General features: G+C 54.2%; 1 protein-coding gene across 21 annotated transcripts in view; it reads right to left on the reverse strand.

The window, feature by feature from the left end:
• Camta1 (calmodulin binding transcription activator 1) overlaps nucleotides 1–27,474 on the reverse strand; it is an 847,864-nt gene that overhangs the window by 73,414 nt on the left and 746,976 nt on the right. For 17 of the 21 annotated variants that reach the window (XR_010066428.1, XR_010066435.1, XR_010066434.1 and 14 more), the window contains 4 exons: nucleotides 20,151–20,291; nucleotides 16,199–18,069; nucleotides 10,858–10,984; nucleotides 4,247–4,381 (listed from right to left, as the gene is read on the reverse strand). Coding sequence is in view for 9 of the 21 variants with exons in the window: in XM_063288086.1 (XP_063144156.1) it covers nucleotides 4,247–4,381; nucleotides 10,858–10,984; nucleotides 16,199–18,069; nucleotides 20,151–20,291 (2,274 nt within the window). In the remaining 12 variants the exon portion in view is untranslated. Of the gene's footprint in view, nucleotides 1–2,016; nucleotides 2,174–4,246; nucleotides 4,382–10,857; nucleotides 10,985–11,120; nucleotides 11,404–16,198; nucleotides 18,070–20,150; nucleotides 20,292–27,474 lie in introns of those variants that run through there. The other 4 variants (XM_063288092.1, XM_063288091.1, XR_010066436.1 and 1 more) reach the window with 3 other exon arrangements.

The raw sequence follows: 27,474 nt of genomic DNA on the forward strand, positions 1-27,474 counted from the left end.
AGGAGGGGCCCACGTGCCAAGGCTAGACCTGCTCACAGCACCATCACAGTTCAGAAGCAGAGGGCAGGTCAGACCAGACTAAACTAGGAAGCCAGACCTTACCTTTTCTTTTAGGCCAAAGACAGGACGCTGGGGGAAGGGTGTGTAGGGACATAATCGCCTCTGTCCTGTGAGTTGAGGGAGACCTCTAGACTGCTTGAGGCTAGCTCTCCGCCCCAGCCCCCTCCTTGCCTGAGATGACAAGGTTCCTCCCTCCCTAGGGTGAAGTCAGCAGGCCTGTCCAGGTGACCAGCCCAGGAGAGCTGCTTCCAACTCTCAGTCCAGTCCTCTCATCAGGATCAACAATCTAAGCAGTTTACAGAGGTTCAAGGAGACAGTCGGGGTGGGAGCGGAGGCAGGGAGCCCCTGAATCTTGTCAGCCTACTGCTCTCAAGAATCAGAGGGTTATGAAGGAAAAAGGACAAGACATCCACAGGTTCCACTCCAGAGACTGAGGTCACCCAGTACCCCACTGTCTGTGGCCCAGTGAGTATCTGCCTAGCACATCCTTGGCTCCAGGGCTAGAGCGGGGAGTAGTCTGGGCTTCTTCTCTTTGTGAACACATGCGCAGATCTCTGTACAGCCCTGGCTGTGTGTATCCACCGAACCCAAGGCAGACAGAGGAGACGCTTCCTAGAAGCCTTACCCAGACAGCCTCCTGGGAAACAAATGTCATGGCTGCCTACTTCCAGCCTGGAGAAGTGTCCTCTTGAAATACCTATTTCTGACCATCCTGGGGTTTTATGTAAATAGCCGGGGACCTTTGCTCTTCATCTAGACCATTGGGGAGAAATGTGCTAACACTCAAAGCCTAGACAAAGATGGAGGCTTTCCTCCCCTTTGTTCCCTCTTCCGGGGATGCTCGCTCCTTCCACCTCTCTTAGCCTGGCTGATAACTGCCTACTTGGCCTTCAAGTAGTCCTTCCCCCACCTCTCCCCTGTGAAGCCTTGGAGCTGTAGGGTAGATTAACGCTCGGCTTCCCTTAGGCTGGTTTGCACCTACAGGTGTGGGTGCAATCATGACTCAACCACGCACTGCATACTACCACAGGCTGCCCGTGCAATGGGGTCTCAGCAGACGTGGTCCTTTGTCCTCAACGCCCAGTAAGGAAAGTACTATAGAGAAACCCACTAGGTCTTGAGAAGGTGTGGTGGTCCAGAAGGCTCTCTGCTATCGCATCTGTGCCTCCCCCTTCTGCAAGTCCATTCTCTCTGCCTTGCTTTAGCGGAGGTTTGGGGGCATTAAATCCTGAGTCAAGGGACCCCACCTAGAAGAAAATCGCTTCCTGCTGGGAGGGGCTGCACGCACAAAAGCCGCGTAGCAGACAAGACTGAGCATTGGGGACAAAGACTGCGGCCAGGGACAAAGACTGCGGCTAGGACAAAGGCGGAGCCGCAGCTGTTTCGTGCACGCGCCTTGTGCGCGCAAATGCTCTGCGATTCAGGACCAGGCGCCCCCACCTGGCCTTGAATCTGGTAAACAAGTCCATTGTTTTAAAGCGGCAAAGGCTGAAATTACCGTCCTCATATGGTCCCGGGTTTTAAGGCAGGGGAAGGACACAGAGCGCTCTCCAGGGTCGGAGGAGGGCGATGCCAGGAAGGACAGCAAAACTACCAGCCCACAATCGCAGTGCTTTTGCGCCTTCCCTGCCAGGAACGGCTGCGCGCTCTTCCCGCCGTTCTGCGGCAGTCAGCGTGCACTGGAACCCCACGAGACCCGCGTCACCAGCTATTGCGCGAAAAGACCCCGCATTGCGGCGGTGCGCGCGCGCGTAGTGGGGAGGGTGTAATGTGTGCATAGCGTGCGCGCTTCCCGCCCGCGTTGCCCCAGATCTCCGGGTGCTGCAGTCTCCTCACCCCCACCCCCACCTTTGCACACACGTCCCTGCTGTTTGGTGAGCTGTGATGGAGAAGGTGCCCAGTGGCGGTGGCGCAGTAGGGAATGGTGACGCGAGGGAGTGGAGGGGAGATGCTTACCCGCTGGCCGCTGCGGCTTCTGCCTTCACACAAAGCTCGCTGCCAAGCCAACGGTTTGGCAGGAGGCCGGGAGACCCCCGCCCTCCTGCTAGCTGTCTCAGCTGTCTCCAGCACTGGGGCAGATTATGCCCCAGGCGTGTCTTGGCGCTGCTCCCCTCCCCCAAGGACCATCAGACGAGTGAAGTGGTGGGCAACCCACGCGCGTTCATTTAGGAGATCTAGAAGCGCTGGGAAGCTCCCAGATTCTCAGTCAGGTGGGATCTCACAGTCCTGCAGACCCCACCTCTAGTCTCCTCCCATTACTTGAAAGAACTGCTGGCCAAGAACAGGGGAAGAAAGTGCCACCCGGGTCCTCTGTGGTGCTCAGGGACCTTGAGGCAGGCTGTCCTTCTCCAAACAGGCAGGAACAGTCTGGATCCTCAGAGTGGCCCCTATACCCGTGTAGCTAGGGTTCTAACTGGGTTCTGGATGGTAACATAAAGCCAATGTTGCTCAGACGCCCATGTCTTAATGCTATCTCTCCTGTTTTGTGCCAAGGGGCTGAACGAATTTCAGCTCAGAGGCCTACAGAGGAGAGAACTTGGCCTTGGAGTAGGAGGCTGCTGGGAAGCAGGCCTAGGACCCAGGAGTTGTTGTAAGGCAGTCTGACTTCTCCCCTCTCACAGCATCTGCCCCTGCCTTCCATTAGTCATAAGCGCCATTAGGTATACCTGGCTTTCTGGGCTTCCAAGGACCAGCAGATGTTTTGTGTGCTTGAAGGCACCATTTAGCTCAAGGCCCTGCTTTCCAGGCAGGACCCTACAGTGGTCCCAGCATCCCTGGGTTCTACCCTAGTCAGGCTGATGGGGTCACTCTGGGAGAGCCAGGACTCTGCAGAGAGAGCATCCTGCTCCATTCTCTGTTTTGTTCTGCAAAACTGAAACCGGATTTCCTGAACAGGAGCCCCTGGTCACCCTGCCCTTCTCTGTTACACACTGCAGGCCATCAGCTCATGCTGGCTCCGGCCTCAGCTGGGGATGCTGCCAAGATCAGCACGGTGCTTTTCGGCAGTCCCGCCAGGGTGCAGATGCCTGCTGACCCCAAACCACCTCTGGGAGTAACTCCGGAGGGTTCATGGGCCAAGGCGGCTGCCAGGCACCCTGTGGCTATGGGGACAGGGGCAGGGATAAGGCTGGGCTGAACATAAAAGTTCTAGAAAGCCCTGCAGGGTCTGAACCATCAGCCAATGGGAGAAGGCATGTTGAGGTCAGACTGCTACTGTGGGCGAGTGGTCCTTACCCCTTCAACACCCAGGGATTGCTGTGGTTTCCAACAAAGGTACAGATAGACTGTCCCCTTTATAGACTGTCCTGGTACTTAGCCTAGGTCTTGGATTTGTTCTCTCTACAAAGCCCCACCCAGGACTTCCAGCTCTGGGCCATCTTGTATCATACCTAGGTAGGGAAGGGAAGCTGCTTCTAACCCTGGGGTCCATTAGTCTGCCTTTGCCATTGGTTTTCCTTTGTTTCCTGGGTGAAAGGAACCTATCCATCAACTCAAGGCCAAGGCCCAAAACTCTGGAAGCCTCTGCCCTTCCTTGGCTAGCAAGCCCTGTCCCTCCTTTGCAGTATACTTTCAGCCATGGTTATGAGTCTGGGCTTGTCTGAGGAGCTGTACCAGGCAGAGGCTTAAAACCAGCCAAGAGGCTGGAATGACGGAGTGCTGAGCTTCCCAGAGGAGGCCGGGCTACTCATCTCAGCTCCACAGCCTGGCCACCCAAGCCTGTCAGCTGAAATAAAGGCCTTGGGTGCTCCCACAGCACCCAACCTGCTATCCTTCCCGGGAGGCGTGGGGCTGGGCTATGCCTCCAGGATCCCCGCTTCTTTCCGAAGGAGATACAGGGGCAGCACCAGAGGGGCATCAGAACTGGGTTTGCTGCGGGGTTCTCCCAGCGCCGGGGGGGGGGGGGGCTTGCTCAACTACTCAGACACCTTGGCAGGAGTGACAGCCACAAGCCAGCCTCACATGCTTCATCTGTTGCCAAGAGAGGCTGGATTAAGATAGGGGTAACAAGTAGCCAGATGCGGGCTGAACGGTAGGTAGTGTGTACGCATAATCAGGGGCAGGAGGTCCTTCCTTGGCCGACCCTGACACTGGTCCCTGCCCCTCTCTGCCAGCTCCTCCTTTTGTTTCCACATTTATATTCCCTCTCCCTCTGTGCCAAAGAAGGTGACCAGAAGGCCGTGCTTACCGTCCAATGACAGCCAGTCGTGCTGGGAGGAAGGGAGCGTGGGGAGAGCCCGAGCTTTGTACTCAAACACCACCGAGTTGGAGATGATCTGATTGTTGAAGGCAACTTGTAGGGTCACAAGACCCGTGTCATGGGCTGAAAGGCAGAAAGAGACAGGTCAGGGTGAGGGGCTCCCTCCCAATTACCCCTCTTTCAGTGAAACAACCAGCTATTAACCCAGCCTGTGCCCTCCTATCCCTAAAGGCCCAAGTGTGGCACTTCGGGAAAAAGTCTTAGCTCCAGAGTCACCGGGCATGCGGAATCCCCAAGGGATTGTTTATTGTTTGTTTGTTTGTTTGTTTGTTTTGAGACAAGTTCTCACTATATTGCCCTAGTTGGCCTGGAACTATATAGACCAGGCAGGTCTCAAAACTCCCAGAGATCTGTTTGTCTCAACTCCTGAGTTCTGGGGTTAATGGTGTGTGCTGCCATGTTTGACAAGCCTCTGTGTCCTAGCGATCTGTTGCTGTGCTACCTGGGATGGGCAGGGACCTGAGCTCAGTACAGACGGCTCGTCCCACTTTTTCTTTCCAGGTACGTCTGAGGATTTGTGTTTCTTTGGCCCCTTCCTGCGGCCGTGTCCTGACTCACCTCACGTAGGATCCTCAGTGCTTTGGGAGTTTGGCTACCTGCTGACAGCAAGTTTCTTCTGGGGCTCTCACTGTGGCCCTGTTAGCCCGAGATGCTCCAGAGCTGCAGTGAGATGCTAGCACAATGTTACTTCCAAGGACTTTGGGAAAGTGTGAACTTGTACTCTTAATCCTGACTGAGCCGAATAAATGGATGAAATGTTCTCTTTAGGAACGGGAGAGAAGCCTGCTGGAGGAGGAGACCTACATCTGCTGGGGAGGAGGCTACACCACCAAGATATTACCGTTGATATCTTGGGGGGCTGCACTGTGGTCCCCAAAGATGTCCTGTGGGCTATGATGGCTATATTGGGGAGCAATCTCCTAATAGGGGTCAGGTTATGTTTTCTGGGCGCTACTTTTCTGGAGCTAGGACATCAATACTCAGAGCCTCCCCCAGGAGGAGCAGGCTGATTTCCAGAGAGGATACACGGGGATCATGTTACTGTTCGGGCTCTTGGCTTTCAGAAGCCTACGGTCATGAGGAAGCCATCCAAGTCAGCTGCTCCCGAGGTCAGGGTGAAGCTCTGGCTTCCCTCAAAGGACATCTGCAGATCCCACTTCCGATGGGAAACCCAACTCATTGGGCATGGCCTTTCTCCAATTGAGGTGTATATAGAAAGCAGGTTTTGGGGACATCACTGCCCCAGGTGTCCAGGACACAATCTGAAAGGATGGGCTCCTTGGGGATCATGCAGAACCTCCCATGGTTCTTCTCTGGATAGGGATCCCCGACGATATCTGCCGTCCCACATCCCTTCTCAAAACTCCGAGATTGTGGTCTCTGTTCTCTCCTAGAGATGTGCGTGGTTTACCAACAGGGAGGAAGGGCTCTGAGAACTCTCCCTGTGATCCCAGGGCGCTCTGATCTCCAGGTGGGGGAAGCCATATCTTGTGTCCAGTGTCCCCTCGGAGGACCCTCCGTCACTGCTCCTATGTCACTGCCCTGGCTTCTACACGACAGGTAACACAGGTAATCTGAATGTAACAGATGCTCAGGCTTCTTCGCCATCCCCAGAGATGCAGTACAAGGGGACCTGCCAGTTTAATGTGTCAGGCCCAGGACCCACAGTCTTCCTTGACGTCCTCTCTGAGTCTCCTCTATGTCTGCTTCTGCTCTTATTGAAGACCATTCCTTGCCTCTGCTGACACAATGGCTTCTTGCCATTCTGTGTCTGTTCCTGCTTCAATAGGCCTGGGGAGGGAGCGTACCTTGAGCACCCCTAGAGGAGGTAACCAGGGGAGTCTTCTTCCTTAAAGGTCACCCCTAGCCCAGTTTCCCTGGCTTTCCTATGTGGGTTACTGCTACTCCTAATCCATTCTCTCAGAATAATCTTTTTGGGGGGGGTGGGGAGGGGAGCAGGGAGAGATAGGTTCTCGCTATGTAGCCTTGGGCAGCCTAGTGCTCCCTACGTAACCCAGGCTGGCCTTAAATACAGAGATCCACTTGTTTCTACCCTCCCCACCCCCCAAGTGCTGGGATTGAAGGTGTGCGCTAACACATCAACTCCGAATTATCTTTTAAAGTCATAATTTAGATCAAATCTCTCTGCTGTCTAAAGCCGTTGGCTTCCCATGCAAGTACAACTAAATCAGACTCCCATTGGCCAACCTCTTCCTGCCTAAGGGCCTCTCCTTATCCTTACTCTGCCTGTTGTGACATCTTCTTCCACCCTTCCCAAGGCTGGCTCTGGGCCACCCTTTTTCTGCCAGCTTCTCAGGGATGCGCAGCCTCATGTCTGAGAAGGAACTTCCACCGAGAACACCCTCTCCACCGTGCACACTCTCTGCTGGGCACACCCTCCCCACTTCCCCTTGCTGTATCTCTTCGATCCTTCATTATTTTCTGTCGTCTCGTAGCAGAGTGTCAGCTCCCAACAGCTCGAGATCCTGCCAGTTCTGCTCTCCACGCTCAGAGCCAGAGTTCCTGTCAAGATCCAGTTCTGGCCACCCATACCTCCTTTAAGTGAGCTGCTTTAACACGTGTGCTGCTCACACTGCGTTTCCGTCTTCTGCTTTCTGACGACTTCCGAGGAGACCAAGTGGGGCTTGCAAGCCAGCAGACTTCTTGACAGACTCTCCACCTACTGCTTCTAGTTCACAGCATCGCCCTTCTCAGTAGTCCGTCTTCACTGCCTCCCCTGGGGCTCAGGACAGACCTTGACCATGTGACTATGGTTGCCATTGAGTGTGGGAACTTGGAGGAACTCTGTTCTCTGTCAGGTTTGGTTTTGCCCAGCCAGGTGTACCAGACAGGCAGGTGGCATTTGTGTTCTCTGTGCCTCCCTTCCTTTCACAGTCTCAGCCTCTAAGGTAGCTTGGCTTGTGTTCACTGGCCTCTGAGGCCCTTTTTGTTGGCAAGGCCATCTGGGGTCTAGCCTTTAGGATTGGTTTCAGCTCCCTTCAGAAGACCCCAAGATGACAGCTCCAGCAGCTGGCACCACCTCCCAAGGAAGCCATTGGTTGGCTTGACCCGGCTTTGGATTAGAAACTCTTTGAGTCAGGTGTCCCTATGGGCTGGGACTTCATCTCAGTTGCAGTCTAGGTGTCTACCCAATTCACGGCAAGCAGGAGACTCTAACAAATGATTTGGAAATGATGAACGAATGAACCAATCAATCAATCAATCAACCAACCAATTAATCAATACACCCGACAGGACCTGCTTCAGTTGGCATGCTAAAACGATATATTCTCATGGGACCTGCTTTGTGAGACTGGCAACAGAAGGGGTCAGCAGTCAGACCGTGGCACACGGCCCCGAGTTTTGTGGCATCTGGTTGGAGAAAGGATATTTTAGAAGTGACTCGTGTCCCTTCTAAAGTTTCCCAGTGACCAAGAAAAACTGGCCAGGATGGACTCTGTGTGTTAGCACGAGGGACCCAGGAGTGTGTGGAGAGCAGGCGAATTACCAGAGGAGACCAGAACGGCCCTGGCTTTCCTCCCTTCTCCCCAATTGCCTTTGCAAGAAGAGCCCTGGAGGCAAGCGTTTCATGGCCCCTGGTCACTTTATGCTCAAGGGTATGTGGAAGGAGGTCTCTGAAGATTAAGGTTCAGGGGCACAGATGATATGTGGCTGACAGGACATACCTCACTGAGACTGATTCCAGCCCCCCAGAATCCTCTGTGTTCTGACCTGGTATACCATTCAGAGGCTATACAAAGCCCAGTCCCTTGTCAAGAACCAGAGGCAAGGTATTTAGCCAGGTACAAGAAAAGAAGATGTGTTTTCTATTTATCGGCAAGTCCCTTCCCACAGCAGGTGCACAGTGGACAGTTTAATAGTATTGCTGCTATCTCTCCTGCACTGAGCGGGGCTGCCTTGGCCCAATGGTGGCCATCTGGATGGCTGCTCTCCAATCCTAGCAGGGAGGACCTGGAGCTATCCTTGAAGCTGTTGAGAGCTGGGTCAGCAGTAAGGGGTGTGTGTGTGTGTGTGTGTGTGTGTGTGTGTGTGTGTGCACATGAATACTATAGGCATATCCTGGAGCATGCAGAGTGAAGGCTGAGCTAGGCTGAGCTGAACAGTTGATGCCAACACCATAGATTAGAGCATTCTGATCTGGTGGGTTGCAAAGGAAGGTGACGAGAGAGAGAAGGAGGGAGTGGGAAGACAGAAGTCTGAAGATGAGGAGAGAGGAAGAAGGGGGGGGAGAAGAGGGAGAGGTCAGGGAGGAAAAAATGGTTGGTTTGTAAGTGCCAGAGTGTTGCAATAGGGGACAGGGTCAGCAAGATGAGCAGGCACTGGGGAGAGACCCCACTGAGTGTAGGGGAACCCTGTTGGCCCGCACAGTCCTGGTTAGACTGCTTCTGTCTGGGAGTCCCTTCTTCCCTTTCCCAGTTGGACTTTGCCGGAAGTACCCTCCTTTCTTCCGGAAGTGATCTCCTTTCTGCCGGAAGTGATCTCCTTTCTGTGGGAAGTACCCTATTTTCACCATCTCTGTCTTCAGACAACATAGGACGTCTCATCTTTCTTGTTCTGCCTCTTTGTCCCTTGCCCAGGCTAGGTGGATGAGCTGGCCATAAAGCTGGTGATGTAGGAGGTTAATGAGACAAAGGTTCGCCAGTCCCAGCCAAGCAAACAGAAAGGCCATGTTCTCCAAGGTCCTGGAGATCCAGTCTCCAGCACCCCAGGCACTTTGCTAGCCTTGGGAACACATCAGTCACCGAGAAAGACACAGCCTCCTGCCTTCGTGGGGTCCACAGGCTAACAGGGAAGAAGACAGAAGTCAGTCAGCCTAAGAGATACCAATCTAAGGAGATCCAAGCTCCCTAAACCGTGGGTCATATGATCCCATAAGATGTTGCCAAATGGAACGCCAGAGTTGACACCAAGTTTGGCAAGAGTGAAAGGCTTCTAAACATTCAACCACCAAAACTTCGACATAAATGCATAGTGACTCTGAGGCGTGCTGGGCTGCCCTTGCCCGGGTTGGCTCGAGTGACTTTACTGAATATGTAATGGATGTGCTTTGTTCTTCATGACTGTCCCGGCACATGCCACCAGCAAACCCTGTCTGAAGCACCTGGTCTCTGACCTGGGACTTGTCTGTTATGAATTGCGGTGTTTCTGCTGCCCACGCCAAGTTCTCTGCTCTCGAGGCTCAACTCCCGAAAACAGAAACTAAATAGCTTTCTTCCATCACTCCTCAGCACATAATACCACATGGGTCCGTGTGGATTGTGCTGTAGTATTTGAACGTTTGCTTTTAAAGGTTGCTTTCTGAGTTGTGGATTACTTTGAATTTTGGCTTGCAGTTAGGACAGAACTTCTAACAATCTCTAAAGTGGCCCGAAGCCAAATTTATGCCACTTTATACTTCGTGTTCATGCAGATTGGCATATTCTCAGCATTGATGATTATAAAATTAAGATGTTGGTTAACTGGAAAATATTGAAGATGTTCTATGCCCGTCGGTATCAAATAGCCAAGATTTAATATTTGGTGGAAAGATAAACAAACTCATCCATTTATTGGTATGCAGATTTGATCTCATCTTTGATAGGTGATAAATTATACAAATACCAAATATTTGTCCTAAAAATCAATTTCTTTATGGTTTGTTACAAGTAAGTGTCTGACTTATTGGCCAGTTTGACACACCTGAACATCTGAGGTCCCTCAAAAACATCTCGGGTAAAAAGGAATCACGGGGGGGGGGGGGGGGGGCTGGGGATTTAGCTCAGTGGTAGAGCGCTTACTTAGGAAGCGCAAGGCCCTGGGTTCGGTCCCCAGCTCCGAAAAAAAGAACCGGGAAAAAAAAAAAAAAAGGAATCACGGGTTAAAAGAGCCTAAGACCTCATGAATTAGATGCTATTGAAGGCCAGGATGGGGAAGGGAGAAGACAGAGCCACGGAGGGCACAGAGCTTCTGGCTGGCTTCCCCTGAGGCTTTGAAACTGGAAGCACTTCACTTGTGTGCTTAACCCTCATAGGAGCTTGTGTTCATCTTAGTTTGACCCCCCGCACCCCAGTTCCCCACAGTCCCTCCACATGAAAGGCTTCCCTGACCTCCTCAAACCTGCCCTGTGCACCAATGAGCCAATACTGTGAGCACAAGGCCCTGAGTTCTCTGAGCCTCGGGGTGGCCTGGGCGGCAGTGAGGTCAGCTCTGCTGTAGAAGAGACCTTGTCTATCTATCACCTTGTCCTGGCCCCAGCTGGGCCCCATCTCAGATATGTCGCTCGGCTAATTGGTTCTTTAAATAGTCCCTTTGCTTTGTATTCTTCACAACCCCCATTGAGCGTGCCTGATATTCCCGGCTGATACAGGATCCATGAGCCCCAAAGGATGTTATTATAATAGACTGCGAGCGAGCTTCTTCATGGCCGAGGAAAGCAGGGTAAAGGCGTGACTTGCTCAAGGTCACCCCAAGGCTGACTCAGAGTCTGCTGTTTTCCTTCCCCTCCCCCCCACGACCCTCTCGGGGTCCAGCCTCCTCACCTGGGCAGTAACAACGCAGCACCCCAGGCTGAATCAGGGATGCAGGCACGGAGATCTGGTCAAACAGGCAACTGTAATTATTGCTGGCTTCTTGCCATGGGCCTGTGATGAGAACCTTCACTCCTCCCTGCAGAGGAGAGAGAAGAGATGGAGCAGTGCCCCTGGGGGAATGCAGCGCACAGGAGGCCCCTGCAGCTGCAGGCTCAGACGGGGCTGGGCTGAGGCTGCTGGCTACACATGCAGATTCCCAGGCCGTATCCCACCATTCCAAAAAGCCCCAACTCCTGAGACACTCTTCTACCAAGACAGGCTTGCAGCTGCTCTGACCCCCAGAGGCCGTCTTCAGTTGTCTTGAAAGTTCAGAATGACACTAGTGGGAGGCATGGTTTCTCATGCCACATTAGCCCCATGGTGCATCTGAGAACCAGCCAACAGGGTCCCCAGGAAGGAAGCAGAGGGGATGCAGGGGACTCTGAGTCATGCATTTAGGGAGAGGTGGAGGGAACTCAGATTTGGAAACTGTCACCCCAAGGGAAAGATGTTCTTTTAGGAAACTGAAGGGAAATGGAGGCCCCAAGGCTGTGTGGTAGGAGATGGTAGGGGGTGGAGGGGAGGAGGGGCGGGCGGGGGAGGCCCAGGAAGTGGGCGGGGCGAAGGGCTCTCTATAGGGAAATAGAAAAAAACCGAAGTGAGGCACTCCGAATTGGAGGGGCCCAGATAGGGCTCTTGTTATTGAGCTGGGGCTCAAGATAGACGGACCCTCCAGTTCCCAACCTGCCTGCTATGTTATTCAGGGTATCTCAAGCTATGTAGACACAAGATTGGCACTTATGCACCGCACATGCAGGCACCAACCTGGCAGCCTGGTTTACAGAGCCTAGGCTGACTTTCCTCTGCTCCAGTGGAGGGAACACTGTCTTCACAGACCCAAGGTGCCAAGCGTCAGAAAGCATTAGAAACCCTGGGTTCTCTCTAACCTGCTCTGGCCAGCAGGAACGCCTCAGAACAAATAGCCTCATGTGGTTTCCTCCCAGGAAAACCCTTTCAGGGCCTTTGTTCCCGTTAGTGATTAATGTCTCTCTGTCTCTGTCTCTGTCTCTGTCTCTGTCTCTGTCTCTGTCTCTGTCTCTCTCTCCCCTGAGCCCCAGGTGGAGAAGGTCCCCTACTTACGGCTTAGCCAAGAAGAGAGGCTGGTCATTCGGGGCGGAGGGATGCTCTGCCCCGGGATGTAGAGGCAGGGGCGCTGGCCTCTGGCTCTCCTGGCTAACCTTGGATAGACCCACCCCAGAGGCTCATCCACCCCACCCCCAAACAAGTAAACACCTTTCCCTGCAGGGGGGCGGAGAGCTGTGCTGGACAGGGAGAAGAGCGCCACCTGGCGCCCCGGCTAGAGAAGGCCGAGAGGCGCTCCAGGAGTTGAAGTGAGGCCTGCTTCGGGGTGAGCCCTGACTTCCCTATTGCTCCAGGCCTGGGTCCTAGCTCTCTACCGCTGTCCCGGGCTCCTAATCAGTCCTCTTTCTTGTTTGCTCTTCTTAACCCTTGCTTGTCCTCGCCCTAGAGGAAGCTCCAATTTCCATACCCATTTTTGCTCTCAAGACTCCCACTCCCCAACAATGTTCCCCGGAACCCAGACGTAGGCATGGCAGGGCTAGCCGTAGCAGACACTGTTTACTCTGATGATGTCCTGAGGTTATCTGTCGCCCAGAGCCAGTAGACCGGCCCTTGGAAGGAAGGTACTTTCCTGTGCTGGCAAATACATTTTCCTCTGGGTGTGATGTCTAGCTTAGGTCACTTTGTTGTGGTGCCACCGAGGTTTGGAGAGAGCTCAAGACAGAGTTCCAAAGCCAGAGCGTGCCCCCCACCCTGTTTATTTATTGTGTATATGTCTGTCTGCTTGTATATACGTGTGTGCCTGGTGCCCTCAGAGGTCAGGAGGTGGCACTGAATCCTCTGGAACTGGAGTTACAGATGGCTGTGAGCCCAGGCCCCTGCAAGAGCTGCGGAGCCTTCCCCCCAACCCCCAGCATCTTCTCTTGCCCTTGGTAACTGTGTGACATCAGGAAGTAGCCCAGTCCCTCTGGTAGCTGTGATTTTAGAAGCCCTTCAGCCTCCAGCAGCTCCATAGAGTAGATTCAGGGCTCTGTCGAAGTGATGGTGTGGGGGTTGGGAGTGACTGCCTGGGTGTGGTATCCTTCTCTGAGGAAGGTCCTCCCTCCGCGACCCCTGGGTCTTGGGAGAACACTGGCTACAAAAGGCCACGGGCAGTTACCACATGAGAAAAGGGGACAAGATAACGGTGGTCCACAGCTGTTCGCTCAAGGATGGGTTGCGGGGGGTGGGGTGGGGGCGGGGCGGGGCACAAAGAGCTGCGGAGACTGGAGAACATCAAGACCTTCTCCATGGCAACTGCCGCAGGACGCCTCAGAATCCATCAGTTCCAGGGATGGTTCCCATGGCAACCACTTCGCCTGGCTGCACTTGAGTTGTGTGTGATGTGCGTGAGCGCGCGCTCGCGCCTGACAGTTTTAATTGCAGCTTCTTCCGTCTGCCTGGTGCAGCGGGAGATGATGCAAGGGGAGAAGTGGGGAGAGGCAGTGGTGCCATCTGAGGTCTATGTCCTGTGAGTCCTGAGATGAAAGGGTCTTGAATTCCCACGCACCCAGGGCAGATGCTGAGGCACAAAGCGCGCGCGCGTGTGTGTGTGTGTGTGTGTGTTCTATGTATGTGGGTATATGGTGTGGTATCCGTGCTGTGTGTATCGTGATACAGTGTGTGCTACAGTGTATTCTGGGTGTGGTCACGATGTGTGAATATATTGCGTGTTCAATCTGGTGTGTGTGTGTGTGTGTGTGTGTGTGTGTGTGTGTGTTGGGGACCAGCTGAGAGATCACCAGGTGGGTAGGTGTGGAGGAGACATGGTTGCAGAAGTAAAAGGGAAGCGTACTCAGAGAAGAGCCGACAGGGCAGGCTGGGCATGGCATACCCAGGAACCATTGCAGTGTAAAGCTGGTGGAAGTGGCATACCAGTGCCCACATAGCCTGACTTAAAGCAAGGTCCCAGCTGTGGGGCTTCTTCCCAAGCTTGCTAGAGCCCCCTTCAAACCAGACTCCCGGTGAAGTCAGCTCACAGGTGCCCCCTTATCAGCTGGCAAGATACCCGGCAATCATGCCAACAAGGGCTTGTGAGGGGACACACGTGCCAGCAGAGAAGTCCTGCCTCTTACACAGCAGGGTGACCCCTGCTATTGTCCTGGGTAGGAGAACCTGGCAAGGAGGAAGCCACCATGGAGGCTTCTCCACGAGGTCCTGTTGGACACCAAAATGGCTTTTCTCCCTCTAATCAAATCGACTTTGCCTTGCTTCCACTTCAGGGTGCCGGGAATTACCAGGGTTTCTGGAAAACCTAGGTTGGACATGCCTGACTACTATTGCATGTGCCATCCTGGGCTGCCCTCTGGTGGACAGCTGCTGAACTGCCGGTCTCCAGGATATAGTCGAAGGCTGCATAGGCTGGTGAAGAACGGAGCAGGCTTGCTGAAGTCCTCCTTTTAGCAGAGGCTAGAGAGCTGGCCTGGGCACTCACTCACAGGCCAGGGAACAAGACGATCCCACCCTTAGGGGTTAAATGTGGCTGCAGCAGGCCTGTAAGCAGCTTTCGTGAGGATGGCACCCCCCAGGTCCTAAGACGTGGAGGTCTCAAGTCCGTCCCTCTCTTCTGTGTCTTGATAAGGGAATGGAGGCCCAGAGAGTCAGATCCGAGTAAGGTCACAAGGCCAGTGTGACCTTCTCAGAATACATAGTGGTCTCATCTTCCTTCCTTACTGCTGTAGCAGGTTTTTCTAAGCCTCCCAAAGGAGCTACCCAGTGGGTCTCTGGTGAGCACATCAGGAGGTACAGTGATGCATGCCCAGAAGAGTTGGGTGAGCTGAGCCATACCACGAGGAAGCCCAGTGGGGTCTTTCTGGGTTCCTACCAAGAGGTTGGAGTGTGCCAGAGTAGAGATGGAAAGGGCTGGCTCTGCCTGGCACTTAACTCAGAGACTCCAGGGTCCCTTGCTGCTTTGATTTTTTTTTTAAACTTTTTAATTTTCTTTTATGTGTATGGGTGTTTAACTTGCATGGTGTCTGTGCATGCCTGGTGCCTGAAGGGGCCGGGAGAGGGTGTTCAGATCTCCTGGGACTAGAGTGACAGACAGTCGTCAGCTTCTGTGTGAGTGCTGGGAATTGAACCCTGGACCCTCTGGGAGAGCAGCTGGTGCTCTCAATTGGCTGAGCCACCTCTCAGGCCTCTGCACGGGTGCTACTTAGAGATAGGGAAGACAGCAACTTGCCCAAGATCACTGGCATCTAAGGGTTCATACCAGGATTCATACCAGCCCCTCCAGTTCCAGTTCCAGCTCCTGGCTGTTCACCTACAGCGATGGTCTCACCGCTTCCATTGGTATCCGGTGGGCACTGCCCGAAAGCCCACACAGGCAACAGCTGCTGTGCCCATACAGCTGCGGGGCTGCCGGTGCAGGGCTACTCTGATACTCAGATTGTCTTAGACTGGTTTTCCCAGGGGGAGGAAGAACTATGAGCCCATCCCTTGCCTGTTGACTAGATGACAAGGTCAGGGGACCAAGAGTTATGGGTAGCTACCCCAGGAGGATAGTGTCTGATTTGAGCCCAAGAGGATGTGCTGGTGAATCCAGGGAGAGTTCAAGCTCGACCACATGCAAGCAAGGTGTTCAGTGGATCTGGAACCACACTGCCCCCTTCCCAACCCATTCTATTTTATTGTATCCCTCCCACCCCCACCAGGCAAGACCCGGGTCTTCCTACAATCCTGTTGGAGCAGTCGTCTTTAAGGTGACAGCCCATGGCGACAGGAGCACAGGCTAGATTCTGGGTCACATGCCATGCTTCTGATTCTGTAGATAGCTGAGCGTTCCAAAGCCGCACCCTCCCTTTCGCTGCGGGACGGGGAACGCTGCCCGGCTGCGTCAGTGGGACCAATGACCCCACAACTTTGGTTTTGATGTCTGGATACTTTAAGAGCAGCACCAAGACACCCCTCCGTCCCCAAAGGAAGGGAGGGGAGATGAGGAGGGGAGGGGAAGAAAAGGAGGAACGCACGCTGTTCTGATGGATGCCAGGGAGGGGAGCTTGACTTCAGGGAGAGCCCTGACTGCAAAGCTACAGTGAAGTCTGAGAGCCACCACGGGAGGGGACAGCTTTGTGTTTCGGGTCAGAGCTCCATCCAAAGAACAGGCCGCATGCAAACAAGCTTTCCAGGTTGCACAATGGCCCAGGTGAGGGGGGTGGTAGGGCGGTGGCATGTGGTGGCATCCGCAGCTTACCTCTGGGTAAGACCACTCTGGGGAATAGTCAGTCACCATGAACACCCGTCCGCTCTGCTGCAGCATACCCAGGGTGCCCTGGGCCGAGGCGGCCGAGACCACCTCGGCCACATGCATGTAGGCCATGGTGCTGGGCCCGCCCTCAGCGCTGCTCAGCTGCAGGCTGCCCTGTTGGGGGCTGCAGCAGGGAATGCACATCTCCGCCTGGGTGAAGGGTGCCCGTGCCCCATCTTCCGACTGTGAGAGTGCAGCACTGTCCCCCGACACCAGCTGGTGCCCGTAGATCGTACCACTGCCCCCCTCCACAGAGATGAAGTCATTGATCAGGTCTGAGAACTGATTGCTGAAGGAAATGTCAAAGTGGTCCAGGCTGAGCTCCATGTTGGAGGTGGTGCCCAGGCTGGGCTGGGCTACGGGGTAGAGTCCCTGCACCACATTGCTCGGGAGAAGGGGGACGCCACCTGCGCTGCGGATCACCCCGTTGGTCTCTGGTTGCAGGTAGTGCTCGGAGCCACAGGTCTGCAGCTCCCCAGACTTGAGGAGGACCTCACTCCCTTCAGCTGCCTGCGAGGTCTCCATGGTAACCTCCCCTTCTGCTGCCAAGGCCTGGAAGTTGGCCTGGAACTGCATGAGGTGCAGGGAGGAAGTAGACTCTATTCGCGTTTCCACGTGGCCACTGCAAGAGCTGGTTTGGGAGGAGGCCTCCGTTTTCACCGTGGGCATCACAAAGGCGGCCCCCGACTCGCTTAGGCTGCCGTGGGTATTCTGCTCAAGGGGGAGGGGTTTGCTGGCATCCTGCAGGAAGAAGCTGGGGGAGGGGGTCTGGTGGATATGGGGGCTGTGGCCTGTCTGGCTGAAGCTGGACGTGTAGTCCTTGTTAGAGTCTATGGCACTGAAGTCCATCTGCTCAAGGGTGGTGCTGGGGCTCAGGCCACCGCCCGACGGCAGGAGGCTAGACCCCGCAGTTAGGGTGAGGGAGCTGGACGCTGCAGCAGCCGCCGCCGCCGCCGCCGCCGCCGCTGAGGAGGAGTAGGCCGCCTCTTTGGCCATCTGCTGCTCAAAGGAGGTGTCTTCTGTCTTGATCTCCTTGGTGAGGACGCTGGTGAAGCCAAAGCTCCTCTCCGCGGGCGGCGAGTGCCGGATATTGGTGCTAACCATTTCGGCTTTCAGGCCCCCACCCCCGTACGTCTGGCCCTGCTTTGGGTTATTGAGGAAACAGTCGGGGTCAAAGTTCATGGCGGTCTCTGGAATCTTCCGGCCACCGTCAAGGGTGGTGGAGAGGACCAACTCTTCGGACACATTCGCGGGCAGCATGGACAGGCTGTCCGAGCTGCCCGTGGTGGGGAAGGCAAACTTGTGGCCGTCAGAACTTACAGCCAGTACAAGGCCCTGAGAAGCATCAGGCGAGAGGAGGTGGTGGTTGGGGCCAGCGGTGGGGGACATGGTGTACACGGCCTCATTAGTGACCTCTGACATGAACACTGTGGCACTTTGGGACAGTCCCCCCATCACAGAAGCCACTGCCATGCTGGACACACCTGTGACAACTGGGCTGTCTACCATGTCTGGGTCACTGTTGAGCCCGCTGCTGATGGACACAGGGGAGCTCTGGGTAGTGTCGGGGACCTCCACCTGGTTGGTGGAGGAAACCTCCGTGCTGTTCTGGTGCAGTAGTGCCGGCTTGGCCACCTTGCCATTCCTCTTTTCCCGGCTTGTGCTCCTGCTGTGGCTGGGTTCATGCTTGCCCTCCGACACATCGTTATGTTGAACTTCGGAGTGGCCCCCGTAGCCCCCGGCCCTCGGCTCCACCTTTGGTGAGATGATGCGGTGTTTGGCACTGTTACACTTATGATGCACGCTGCTGCCCGCTCCTGTGGAGATGGGAACACAGCATACACACACGCATGTATACACACACACACACACACACACACGAGGTCAGAGCTGGGACTTTGGCTAATTCTTCTCCCAAGCAGTTAAAACCCATCCAGTTACAAAGTCTCCACCCACAGCCTAGGCAGTGCGAAGACCTCAGTCCTTGTACACCCGTGATTACTCCCAGGCCTGAGGCTCTGCCATGCCCTATGTGACCATCCTGAAATCTTTTAATCCTGTTGTTTGTTTGCTTGTTTTATTTTCAAAATCAGCAGAATGTGCCATGCGGGAAGCCCTGATGTGTGTGCGGTGTGTGATGTGTATGTACGTGTGTGTTGTGTGTGTATGTATATATGTGTGTGTATGTGTGTGTTATGTGAATATGTGTGTATGTATATATGTGTGTTGTGTGTGTATGTGTCTGTTATGTGTTATGTGTGTATGTGTATTGTATGGTGTGTAAGTGTGGTGTGTAAGTGTGTGCATGGTGCGTATGTGTGTGGTGTGTGAGTGTGTGTGTATGTGTGGTATGTAAGTGTGTGTGGTGTGTAAGTGTGTGTATGTATGGTATATAAGCGTGTGTGGTGTGTAAGTGTGTGTAAGTGTGTGTGGTGTGTGTATGTGTGGTGTGTAAGTGTGTGTAAGTGCGTGTGTAAGTGTGTGTTTGATGTGTAAGTATGTGTATGTATGTGTGTGGTGTGTGAGTGTGTATGTGGTGTGTATGTATGTGTGTGGTGTGTGTATGTGTGTGGTGTGTGTGTGTGTAAGTGTGTGTGGTGTGTGTATGTGTGGTGTGTAAGTGTGTGTGCATGTGTGTGTAAGTGTGTGTGTGGTGTGTAAGTGTGTGTGTGTGTGTGTATGTGTGTGTTTTCAAGAAAGTTCTCTTTACCATCAAAAATAGACCTTGCTCATCTGACTCTTTCTGGGACTCTGGGACTCTTTCTGACCCAAAAGGGTCATCCCAGACATTGTGGCTGTGACTCCATCCCCAAACCCAGCTTCTCACACCAGACTCTGGCTGTGTAATGCTTTAAGAAACCTGTGACCTCCAGGATTCTTGCTAGAGAGAGGTTGGTCCAGGGAGGAGGTGGGAAATGCACCCTCTCCGGGCAAGCTCTCAGATCCTAGGATCAAAGAGCGCTCTAGACTCTGGCCTAGGGGTATGGAAGTATTTATTTCTATTTCACTAATTGTGTGTGTGTGTGTGAGTGTGTGTGTGTGTGTGCGGGAGCGCGCGCGCACGCGCGTAGGAATGTGTGTGCCGTGATGCTGGTGTGGAGGTTGGAGGACAAGAGGACAAGATACAGGAGCTGGGTCCTTACATTGTGCAAATTACGAACTCGACTTGTCAGGCTTGGTTGCAAGACCTTTCACCCACTGAGCCATCTTGCTGGCCCAACAAGGAGATATATGAGGAGACCCTCTCCACTATTCAGTTAAGCCAGGATCTGTCCTTAACTCTTTGGACTTTCATGTCTTCGAGGGTCACTGCTTAAATGGTGTCACTGTCTCAGGACAGATGCTGAGAATCCTCAGAGCAGGAGACCCAGACCTCCTGCAGAGGCTTCCCACGAACACGCTCCCCACGGGCACGTGCAGTAAGTGTGCGGAGGCCCTGGACACCAAACATCTCTACACTTCCCGTGCGTCTGTGTGCCACTCCTGTCCCCGCAGCCTCTTTAGAGAGCCTCACTGGAGGTGGCCCTCTCTTGTCCAAAGCAGGCTGTGAATCTGATTCTGGGGGCAGGACTAGGGCGAAGGGCCTACTGGGTACCTCTCTTAGTTGCTGTTATATAAACGGACTCCTTGTCTCTTCCCTCTCTGTACCCTACCTGTTCTCTAGGCTCCTCAACTCAGGCTTCTTCATTCCCAGGACAGGGTGGCTCAGTCCCTCCACTTGATCCTTCCTTCCCTCATTGCATTGAATGGCAGTACCCTCCCCGCCGCTGCCCCGGAGCCCCCACAATGCCTTGCACCACCTGGCTTCTGGAGACCTTACCCCTTTCCCCACTGGGCAGGACTTCAGAGCATACCGCCCAGTGCCCAGTACCACATGTCCCCCAGGGCCCCAGCTCACCCAGGCTGCCGGTGCAGAGGCAGTTGTGGGTCCGTGGCTGGGGCTTGGTCTGGTGGCTGTCGAGGATCTGCTGCACCAGCTGCTCCACGGAGAAGCCCGAGCTGCTATTCCCATTGCTGCAGGTCCATTTGATACCATGGACTGCAGAGAGAGAGAGAGAGAGAGAGAGAGAGAGAGAGAGAGAGAGAGAGAGAGAGAGAGAGAGAGAGAAAGGAGGGAAATGTCAGGAGCTGCTGGTGATGGGTCTGTCGTTGTGGGGAGTGGTATCGGGTTCTCTGAGAGCTCAGCCTGCTGGAAGGCTGGTTCTAAGACTGATTTGGGAGGCCGGGCTAGCCACCAGAGTCTCTCTGCTCCATTAGGAGCTCTGAGGTCTCGTGTTCTTCTCCTTTGCTGAACTGGGGAATGGCCCTCCTCCAGAAGTGGTTCTCAACCTTCCTAACGCCACCGCCCTTTAACACAGTTCCGAGGGCTGTGGTGACTCCTAACCACAAAGTTATCTTCATTGCTGCTTCACAGCTGTCATTTTGCTACTGTTACGACCCTGTAACATCCAAGTCTGATTTGCGGGATATCTCACATGCGGCCCTTGTGAAGAAGGGTGGTTTGACCCCCCAAAAGGGATTGCGACCACTTTTGCTTTTCCAAAGTTAAAGGTACTGAGATGGCCCCTTAGGGGGTTCCCAAGAGAAGGAAGAAAGCAAGGACGGGGAGGATGACAGGCTTCGGGGTGCTGTCATGTGCCTGCAGACTGTAAGGCTTTGAAGGCCCACAGGGTGAAAGCATTCAGTAACCAGAGGACCCCAGGAGTGTGGAGGGGGCTCTCTCCAAAGCTTCCTACTCTCTCCACTTTTCTCTACTCCAAAGGGAATCATAAGAGAAACTGCACAGGCAACAGGGATGGTAGGCCCATAGCCCAGAGGGTGGAGGACTCCATTCTGGTTCTAATGGAATACAGTCCTCTTTACAACTGCCCTAGGGCTTTGACTCGCCCTTGGCTGTCTGCAGTCCCTGGAGTTGGGGACGAAAAGCCCAGAATGAGAGGTTTCCACCTGCCTGGCAGGACAAGACTGGGGGGAAAAGGTAGGTAGGTGGGAATCAAACACAGAGATACCCACAGGGCTCCAGAATGCAGTCGCGGGGCACATCTGATCTGCAAGACAGGAAGAAGCTGGGCCAAGGCTCACACCTGGGTTCGAGGCCAAGGTTGAATCTCAGCTGTGTGAGTTCAAGGCACGCTAGTTTGGCTTTCTGAACCTGCTTCCTCATCTGTAAAGTTATGGACAGCTAGAAGGCCTGTCTGTGTGCCATCGTGAAAATCTGAACAGAGACCAGGGTTGTCACAGCTGTTAATGGTGAGGGCTGGGGTGGCCGTGACTGGAGCAAAGCAGGTAGTGATAGCTGAGGTCCTGTTGGGAAGGAAGCTCAGGCCTCGAAACCCGGTGTAGACCCCCAAGGTGGCCGTCCACCTCAAGCTGCTTTTTGTTGTCACTGTGGTGGGGTTTCAGGGGAAGGAGCGGGGTCTGTGGCTGTGCTCTGGCAGTGCCTCTCCGGGCTGGTTTCTTTTTGGTGCCTCTTGCCCACTTGGCCACAGGTGATCGACTGCTCAACTTCCTTGCCTTCTAGTCCTCGGAGGGTTTGCAGGGACTTGACTCTGTTAGCTTCTGATGTCTCTAGTGAGTTCCAGCCTTTGGTAGGCGGCCTCTGCTGTTAGTCTGCCGAACTGTGTAGCTTTGGAGATGTTCCTGCCTGTTCTGAGCTTTATGGGATGGGCCTGTGCATCTAAATGATGGTTATCTATGGCCCGTCCTTCTGTAGGGAAAGGGGACTCTGTTCTTGGGCTTCGTGTGCATGTGTGTGTGCATGTGTGCGCGCGCCGGTATGCGCCCGTGTGTGTGTGTGTGTGTGTGTGTGTGTGTGTGTGTGTGTGTCTATCTTCCAGTGGGAATGGGAATCCCCACAGCTCCAAGAGGCCTTAGATCCTGCTAATTAAACCAATTTGGGTTTCTTCTTTCTGAACATTGCGTCTCCAGGATATCTGCAAGAGCTGGAAAGTGTGTCCCAGACCAGAGGTTGCTATGCATCACCACAGCCATGTAATCTTCTTTCCAAATTACGCTCTGTCTAGAGTCCCAGCACACAGGCTGGACAGCAGCGGCAAGGTCCCGGGCAGGGGCCAGGTCACGTACCTCTCCAGATTCATTTCACGGATGAGAAAACAGGCTGGGCGAGGGGGAGCTGACATATCACATGCAGGAGTGGGAGGGTACTGTGGAGGCTCCCCTTCTGCTCCCCGGAATGTGCAACAGCAGATCCTAGCTGTGTACTTCCTCCACTTCCCAGACAGCTTGACATTGCGGGGCTGAAGTGTTTCAGTTACGTTTTAAAGTGCCCACGGTGTGCGTGCGTGCGTGCGTGCGTGCGTGCGTGCGTGCGTGCGTGCGTGCGTGTGTGTGTGTGTGTGTGCGCGCGCGCGCTTGTGCCCTTAAATGCCACCAAGATAGAACACGTAGCTCTGTCCTGACCCTAATCTGGCAAGGAGTTCAAGTCCAAGAAGGAGGGCCTTGTGTGTGTCCTTAGAACATCCAGTATGGGAACCTTAAGCAGACATTAGTTGCAAAGCCAAGCCGCCTCCTGGGGAACCCCCCAGCTCACATGAACTTGATTTCCTAGAGAGATACATGTTCTCGTGTTCTCGGGGCAACACCAATGCTGGCTTCCAGCCGAGTCAGTCCTAGATGGGGCTTTGGGTTGGGTGAGCTTATTAAGCCTCTACTGGGCTGGCGGGCATCTTCCTGAGTTTCTGACTGGCCCCACCATCCCATTTCTTCTCCAGCCCTGCCCTGGCTGCCACAGTCCCCATCCCCTCTTTGCCTCTTGCCTTCTTCTGTATGTTGTAGAAGTACAAAACGAAAGCCGGCGAAGGGTGACAGATTGCAAGCAGAGAATTTCTGGACGCTTAATGCAAATTACCCGGTGTCTTGGTACGTCCAATATGTAGATCATCTCCTTCCTCCATCTGGGAAGGGGGAGAAAAGCCTCCTCCGTCAGGATGGGGAGCTGTTAGTACTGAATAGCAAATACTATCAAGACGGCTTTTAACATGTCACGCTTGGCTTCCCGACACGTAATGAATCAGTGGGAAAGGAGATTTCTACGGGGGGGAGGGGGGAAAATGTGTTTTGAAAGGGAAGGTTTAGAAGTGCACAGGGCACTTGCCACTCACCCCCCCTGCCTGGGCCATGTCCTCCTTATGAGAGCAGAGAGGAGGACTCAGGAAGAGCTGAATGCAAGGTCACGATGGGGCACAGAGACCAAAAAAAAAAAAAAAAGGAATGGCCAGGAAAACAGCCTGTCCTCTCCTGGTCATTTCTTTGTTTCCAGCACAATTTGGGATGCTCTAGCTTGAGAAAAATCTCAGCCAGAAGCACCCCATCTTCAGGCCCCCATACATGCAGCTTGGGTGGTAGCTTTTGGGCTGGTTAAGGGGTGGAGGGGGAGCCTGTATCCCCAGGAAGGCAGGGCCAGGGAATGTCCAAGAGAGGGAGTAAAGCAGCTGTGGAACTGGTAAATCACCCTTGGCCTCACCAAGAGAGAGACACCAGGAAGCAGATGCTGGCCTCTTAAAGCACTCCATCTTGGGGCTTCCTGCTGAGCCCTCCTGAGGCCCCAGGCTGCCTGCTGAGAGGCAGAGCCACAGCTGGGGACAGCTGTCAGGACACCAATCACCTTACACCAGTGCTGATCTGACTGATCGAGATGTTCTCCCTAACCAGAACCATGGCAAGGTGAAAGAGCCAATGCCAGGGCCGGTGCCCGGCTGTGCTCAGAGATGGAGGTCACCTTCCCAAGAGGCAGCCAGCTGTCCTGAGGAGACTCACTGAGACGTCGAGGAGGGGGCTGGGTGATGGTGGGAGGCTTGAACTTGGCCTGGGCAGCCAAAGGCATCGTGGTTATGACAGTTCCGTCCCGAGACTCCAGAGGAGGTGGAGAGCCTCCCGTGATGATCTGAATGGTATCCCCGCCCCCCCGAAAGCTGCACCTGCCCAGCCCCCAATAAGTTTTCAAGGACATCATTAGTAGCTGAGGTCGTAGGACCCCATGCAATAGGCAGAAGTGCTTCAGCACAGAGAGAAGCCACACGAGGTCAGAGCTAGAAGGCAGCCAGAGACTGCACAAGGCAGAACGAGGCCTCACAGGAAACCAACCTCAAAGTCGCTCTGACCTTGTCATTCCAGTCTCCAGAACTGGAAACAACCAATATCCATGGTGTACACACCCCGGCCAGGGGTGCTTCGCTGCAGGGGTGCCTTGTGGACTGCTTTCTGCAATAACCGCTGAACACCACAGGCTAGGGCAGGGGTTACAATGAGCAGAGGTGCATTCTGCACAGTTCTGGAGGGTGGAAGGCCAAGTTCAGGTGCAGGAGTGTGGGGGTAGCTGGGGCAGCAATGGAGGAGCTGGAAGAGCAGGGGGGAGTAGGGAGGACCTGGAGGAGGAGGGAGGAGCTGGGAGAGCAGGGGGACAAGGAGGAATGGGGGAATAGAGAAGGCTGGGAGGATGCCTGGCAGGTAGGTACTATTGGGAACCCCCTCCCCAAGCAGAGGGAGGGGAGAGGGGGTTCACATTAGGGCTGCAGCTCCGATCTTGCTCTAGCCCAGGTAGCAGGAGGTATAGCCTGGCCTCCATCTCTGCAGGGGAGTGCCAGCATAGGAAATGTGTGGAGACCTGTACACGGGATGAGCTTGTGGAATGGCTTTATCAGGGATTTGGAAGTGCGGCTAAGACCTTTGTGGAACATGCAGCCCTGAGACCCGGCCTCCTCGCTTGGCACTCCTGCCTCTGAGGTGAGCTAGTGGTGTGTATATGTCGGCAGATGTTCATCCTGGTCTCATGGCTGTGCATGCTGAAGGCTGAGAGGGAAGACCGTGCTGGCACTGCAAGCCCGAGGCAGGCGGGTAACTCCGCCACAGCGGCCTCTGCAGCAGCCTCGGGGTGGCTGCAGCTCCTTGCTTGTGTTCCCTGGAAGAGTTCTTCTGCCTGGGTCCCCTCAGCTATAACACAGCTGTCATGGCTTCCCCTGGCTCCACACCATCTCCCCGGGGACTTTAAGGACACAGTGGTAAGGGAGACTCAGGTTTGGTGTAGAGGGACAGTGACTTCATGCCAGGGGGACAGACTCTGGGAAGGAACAGAATGAAGGGAAGGAAGGAGGGGCTGTCAGCCCTGGAGGCTCCTCTGTTTTCAGAAAGATGACAGGACAGGTGTGTCAGAGCTTAAATTGCCACAGCAATGGCACAGGTGCACCAGTGAGAAACCACACTGACCCATCCCCACAGGGAGAGATGCTTGGCACTGGGGCAAATAGGAGAGAAGTGGCCATGTCTGTGTGGCAGTGTCTCTGTCAGTGTCTGTGTGGCAGTGTCTCTCTGTGGTAGTGTCTCTGTGACAGTGTCTCTATTTAGTGTCTCTGTGACAGTATCGCTGTGGCAGTGTCTCTGTGGCAGTGTCTGTGTGGCAGTGTCTCTGTCAGTGTCTGTGTGACAGTGTCTCTCTGTGGCAGTGTCTGTGTGGCAGTGTCTGTGTGGCAATGTCTCTGTGACAGTGTCTCTATTTAGTGTCTCTGTGGTAGTCTCTGTGACAGTGTCTCTGTCCAGTGTCTCTGTGGCAGTGTCTCTCTGTCCAGTGTCTCTGTGGCAGTGTCTCTGTGACAGGGTCTCTGTGACAGTGTCTCTATTTAGTGTCTCTGTAGTCTCTGTGACAGTGTCTCTGTGGCAGTGTCTCCGTGGCAGTGTCTCTGTGGCAGTGTCTCTCTGTCCAGTGTCTCTGTGGCAGTGTCTTTGTCCCAGGGTTTGTTGGATCACCCCTTCCCTTCCTCCTCTGGGCTCATCTCCCCTTTCACATAGCACCTGCCACTTAAGAGTGACCCACATAAGGTTGGCCACTTGTTTAACTTGTCCAAACCAGGTCACCCTGGACCCAGGGACACTCCCAGTTCAGCCTGGTTATGGGGTCACCCTACTTGTGAGCCATGTGACAGAGCCAGCTGGAGAGGGAGCCCATTTCTGTGCCTAGCTGCCAGTGAATGAGAGCCCTTTCGGAATTCTTCGGAGTTGTTGATGCTCAAAGGCTGTCACCATAGCAACAAGGTCAGTAGGCAATGGCAGCCGTGCGTAGGTTTAGTCCTCACTGTATCCTTGTTGACAGGAATAAAGGGCCTGCTTCTGATTTCTTGGTTCAACTAGATGAAGTTTTCATTAGATTTAACTTCTCATATCCAGACACCCACACGCTAGCCAGCTCCCCATCTCCCCACTCAGCTCTCATTCTGAGAAGCACTGCTGGGGCTGAGGGTTTGGGGTGGCCTGCGTGCTGGCTGTGTGCAAGGATCAATCCTCTGCATGCAGTGTCTCCAGACGCGGCATGCTAGGGGCCCCTTCCTATTGGGAGGCCTGGACTTCATGCCCTGTCGCACTCGCCCCTAGAGATTGCCAGAAGCTGAGGCTTGATGTCAGCTGTGGAGTGGGGGACTTACCCTGGCCATATTGCTTCAGAGGTGGGGGGCGTTGGAGGTGAGGGGTCAGGACTCCTAGATCAGGGAATCTAGACCACATGGGGATAGCATGGCCTTGGCTTCTGCATTTGGCCTCTTGGGGAACCTTAAAGGCAGACATGGTGGCTAGAAACTGGCCTTGGCTGTCTACTTCTGCCTCATGAGGCATAGCCTCTCCTCCCAATGGGCTAGGGACTCTTCATGAACGTGCTAGAAACCTTGGCAATGCTGGGAGCTCAATGTGGCAGGGAGAGGAGCCTCTCCTGGTATTGTTCCTTCAAATCTGGAGTCACCAGTCCCTCCCACCACTTGAGGGAAAAGCCAGTTAGTGAGGAAACATGTGGTTGTAAACAGCCGGGTGTCCAGTCCTTCAGGGCCACTTGAAATTAGGGACATTTCAGATGGCTGGGTTCCCTTAGGGGAAGCCCCTTCTTAACTCCCAACTGTGTGGTCCAGAAATTAGGATTCTTAGAGAGACAAAAAACCTAGGGAGTTTGGGGTTGGGGATTTAGCTCAGTGGTAGAGCGCTTGCCTAGCAAGCACAAGGCCCTGGGTTCAGTCCCAAGCTCCGAAAAAAAAAAAAAAAAAGAAAAAAACAAAAACAAAAACAACAACAACAACAACAAAAAAAACCTAGGGAGTTCGAGACTTCCACATCTCACTAGACGGTCTCCTCTTTAGCGAGCTGATCTCTGGTTCAGAATCAGATCCTTGACAGGCCTGAGAGGAAGTCACAAAGGTTAGCTGAGCTGGTGAATGGGGAGGAGAAAGCCG

Source organism: Rattus norvegicus, chromosome 5 (assembly GCF_036323735.1).
Source record: "Rattus norvegicus strain BN/NHsdMcwi chromosome 5, GRCr8, whole genome shotgun sequence".
NCBI classification, from domain to species: Eukaryota; Metazoa; Chordata; class Mammalia; order Rodentia; family Muridae; genus Rattus; species Rattus norvegicus.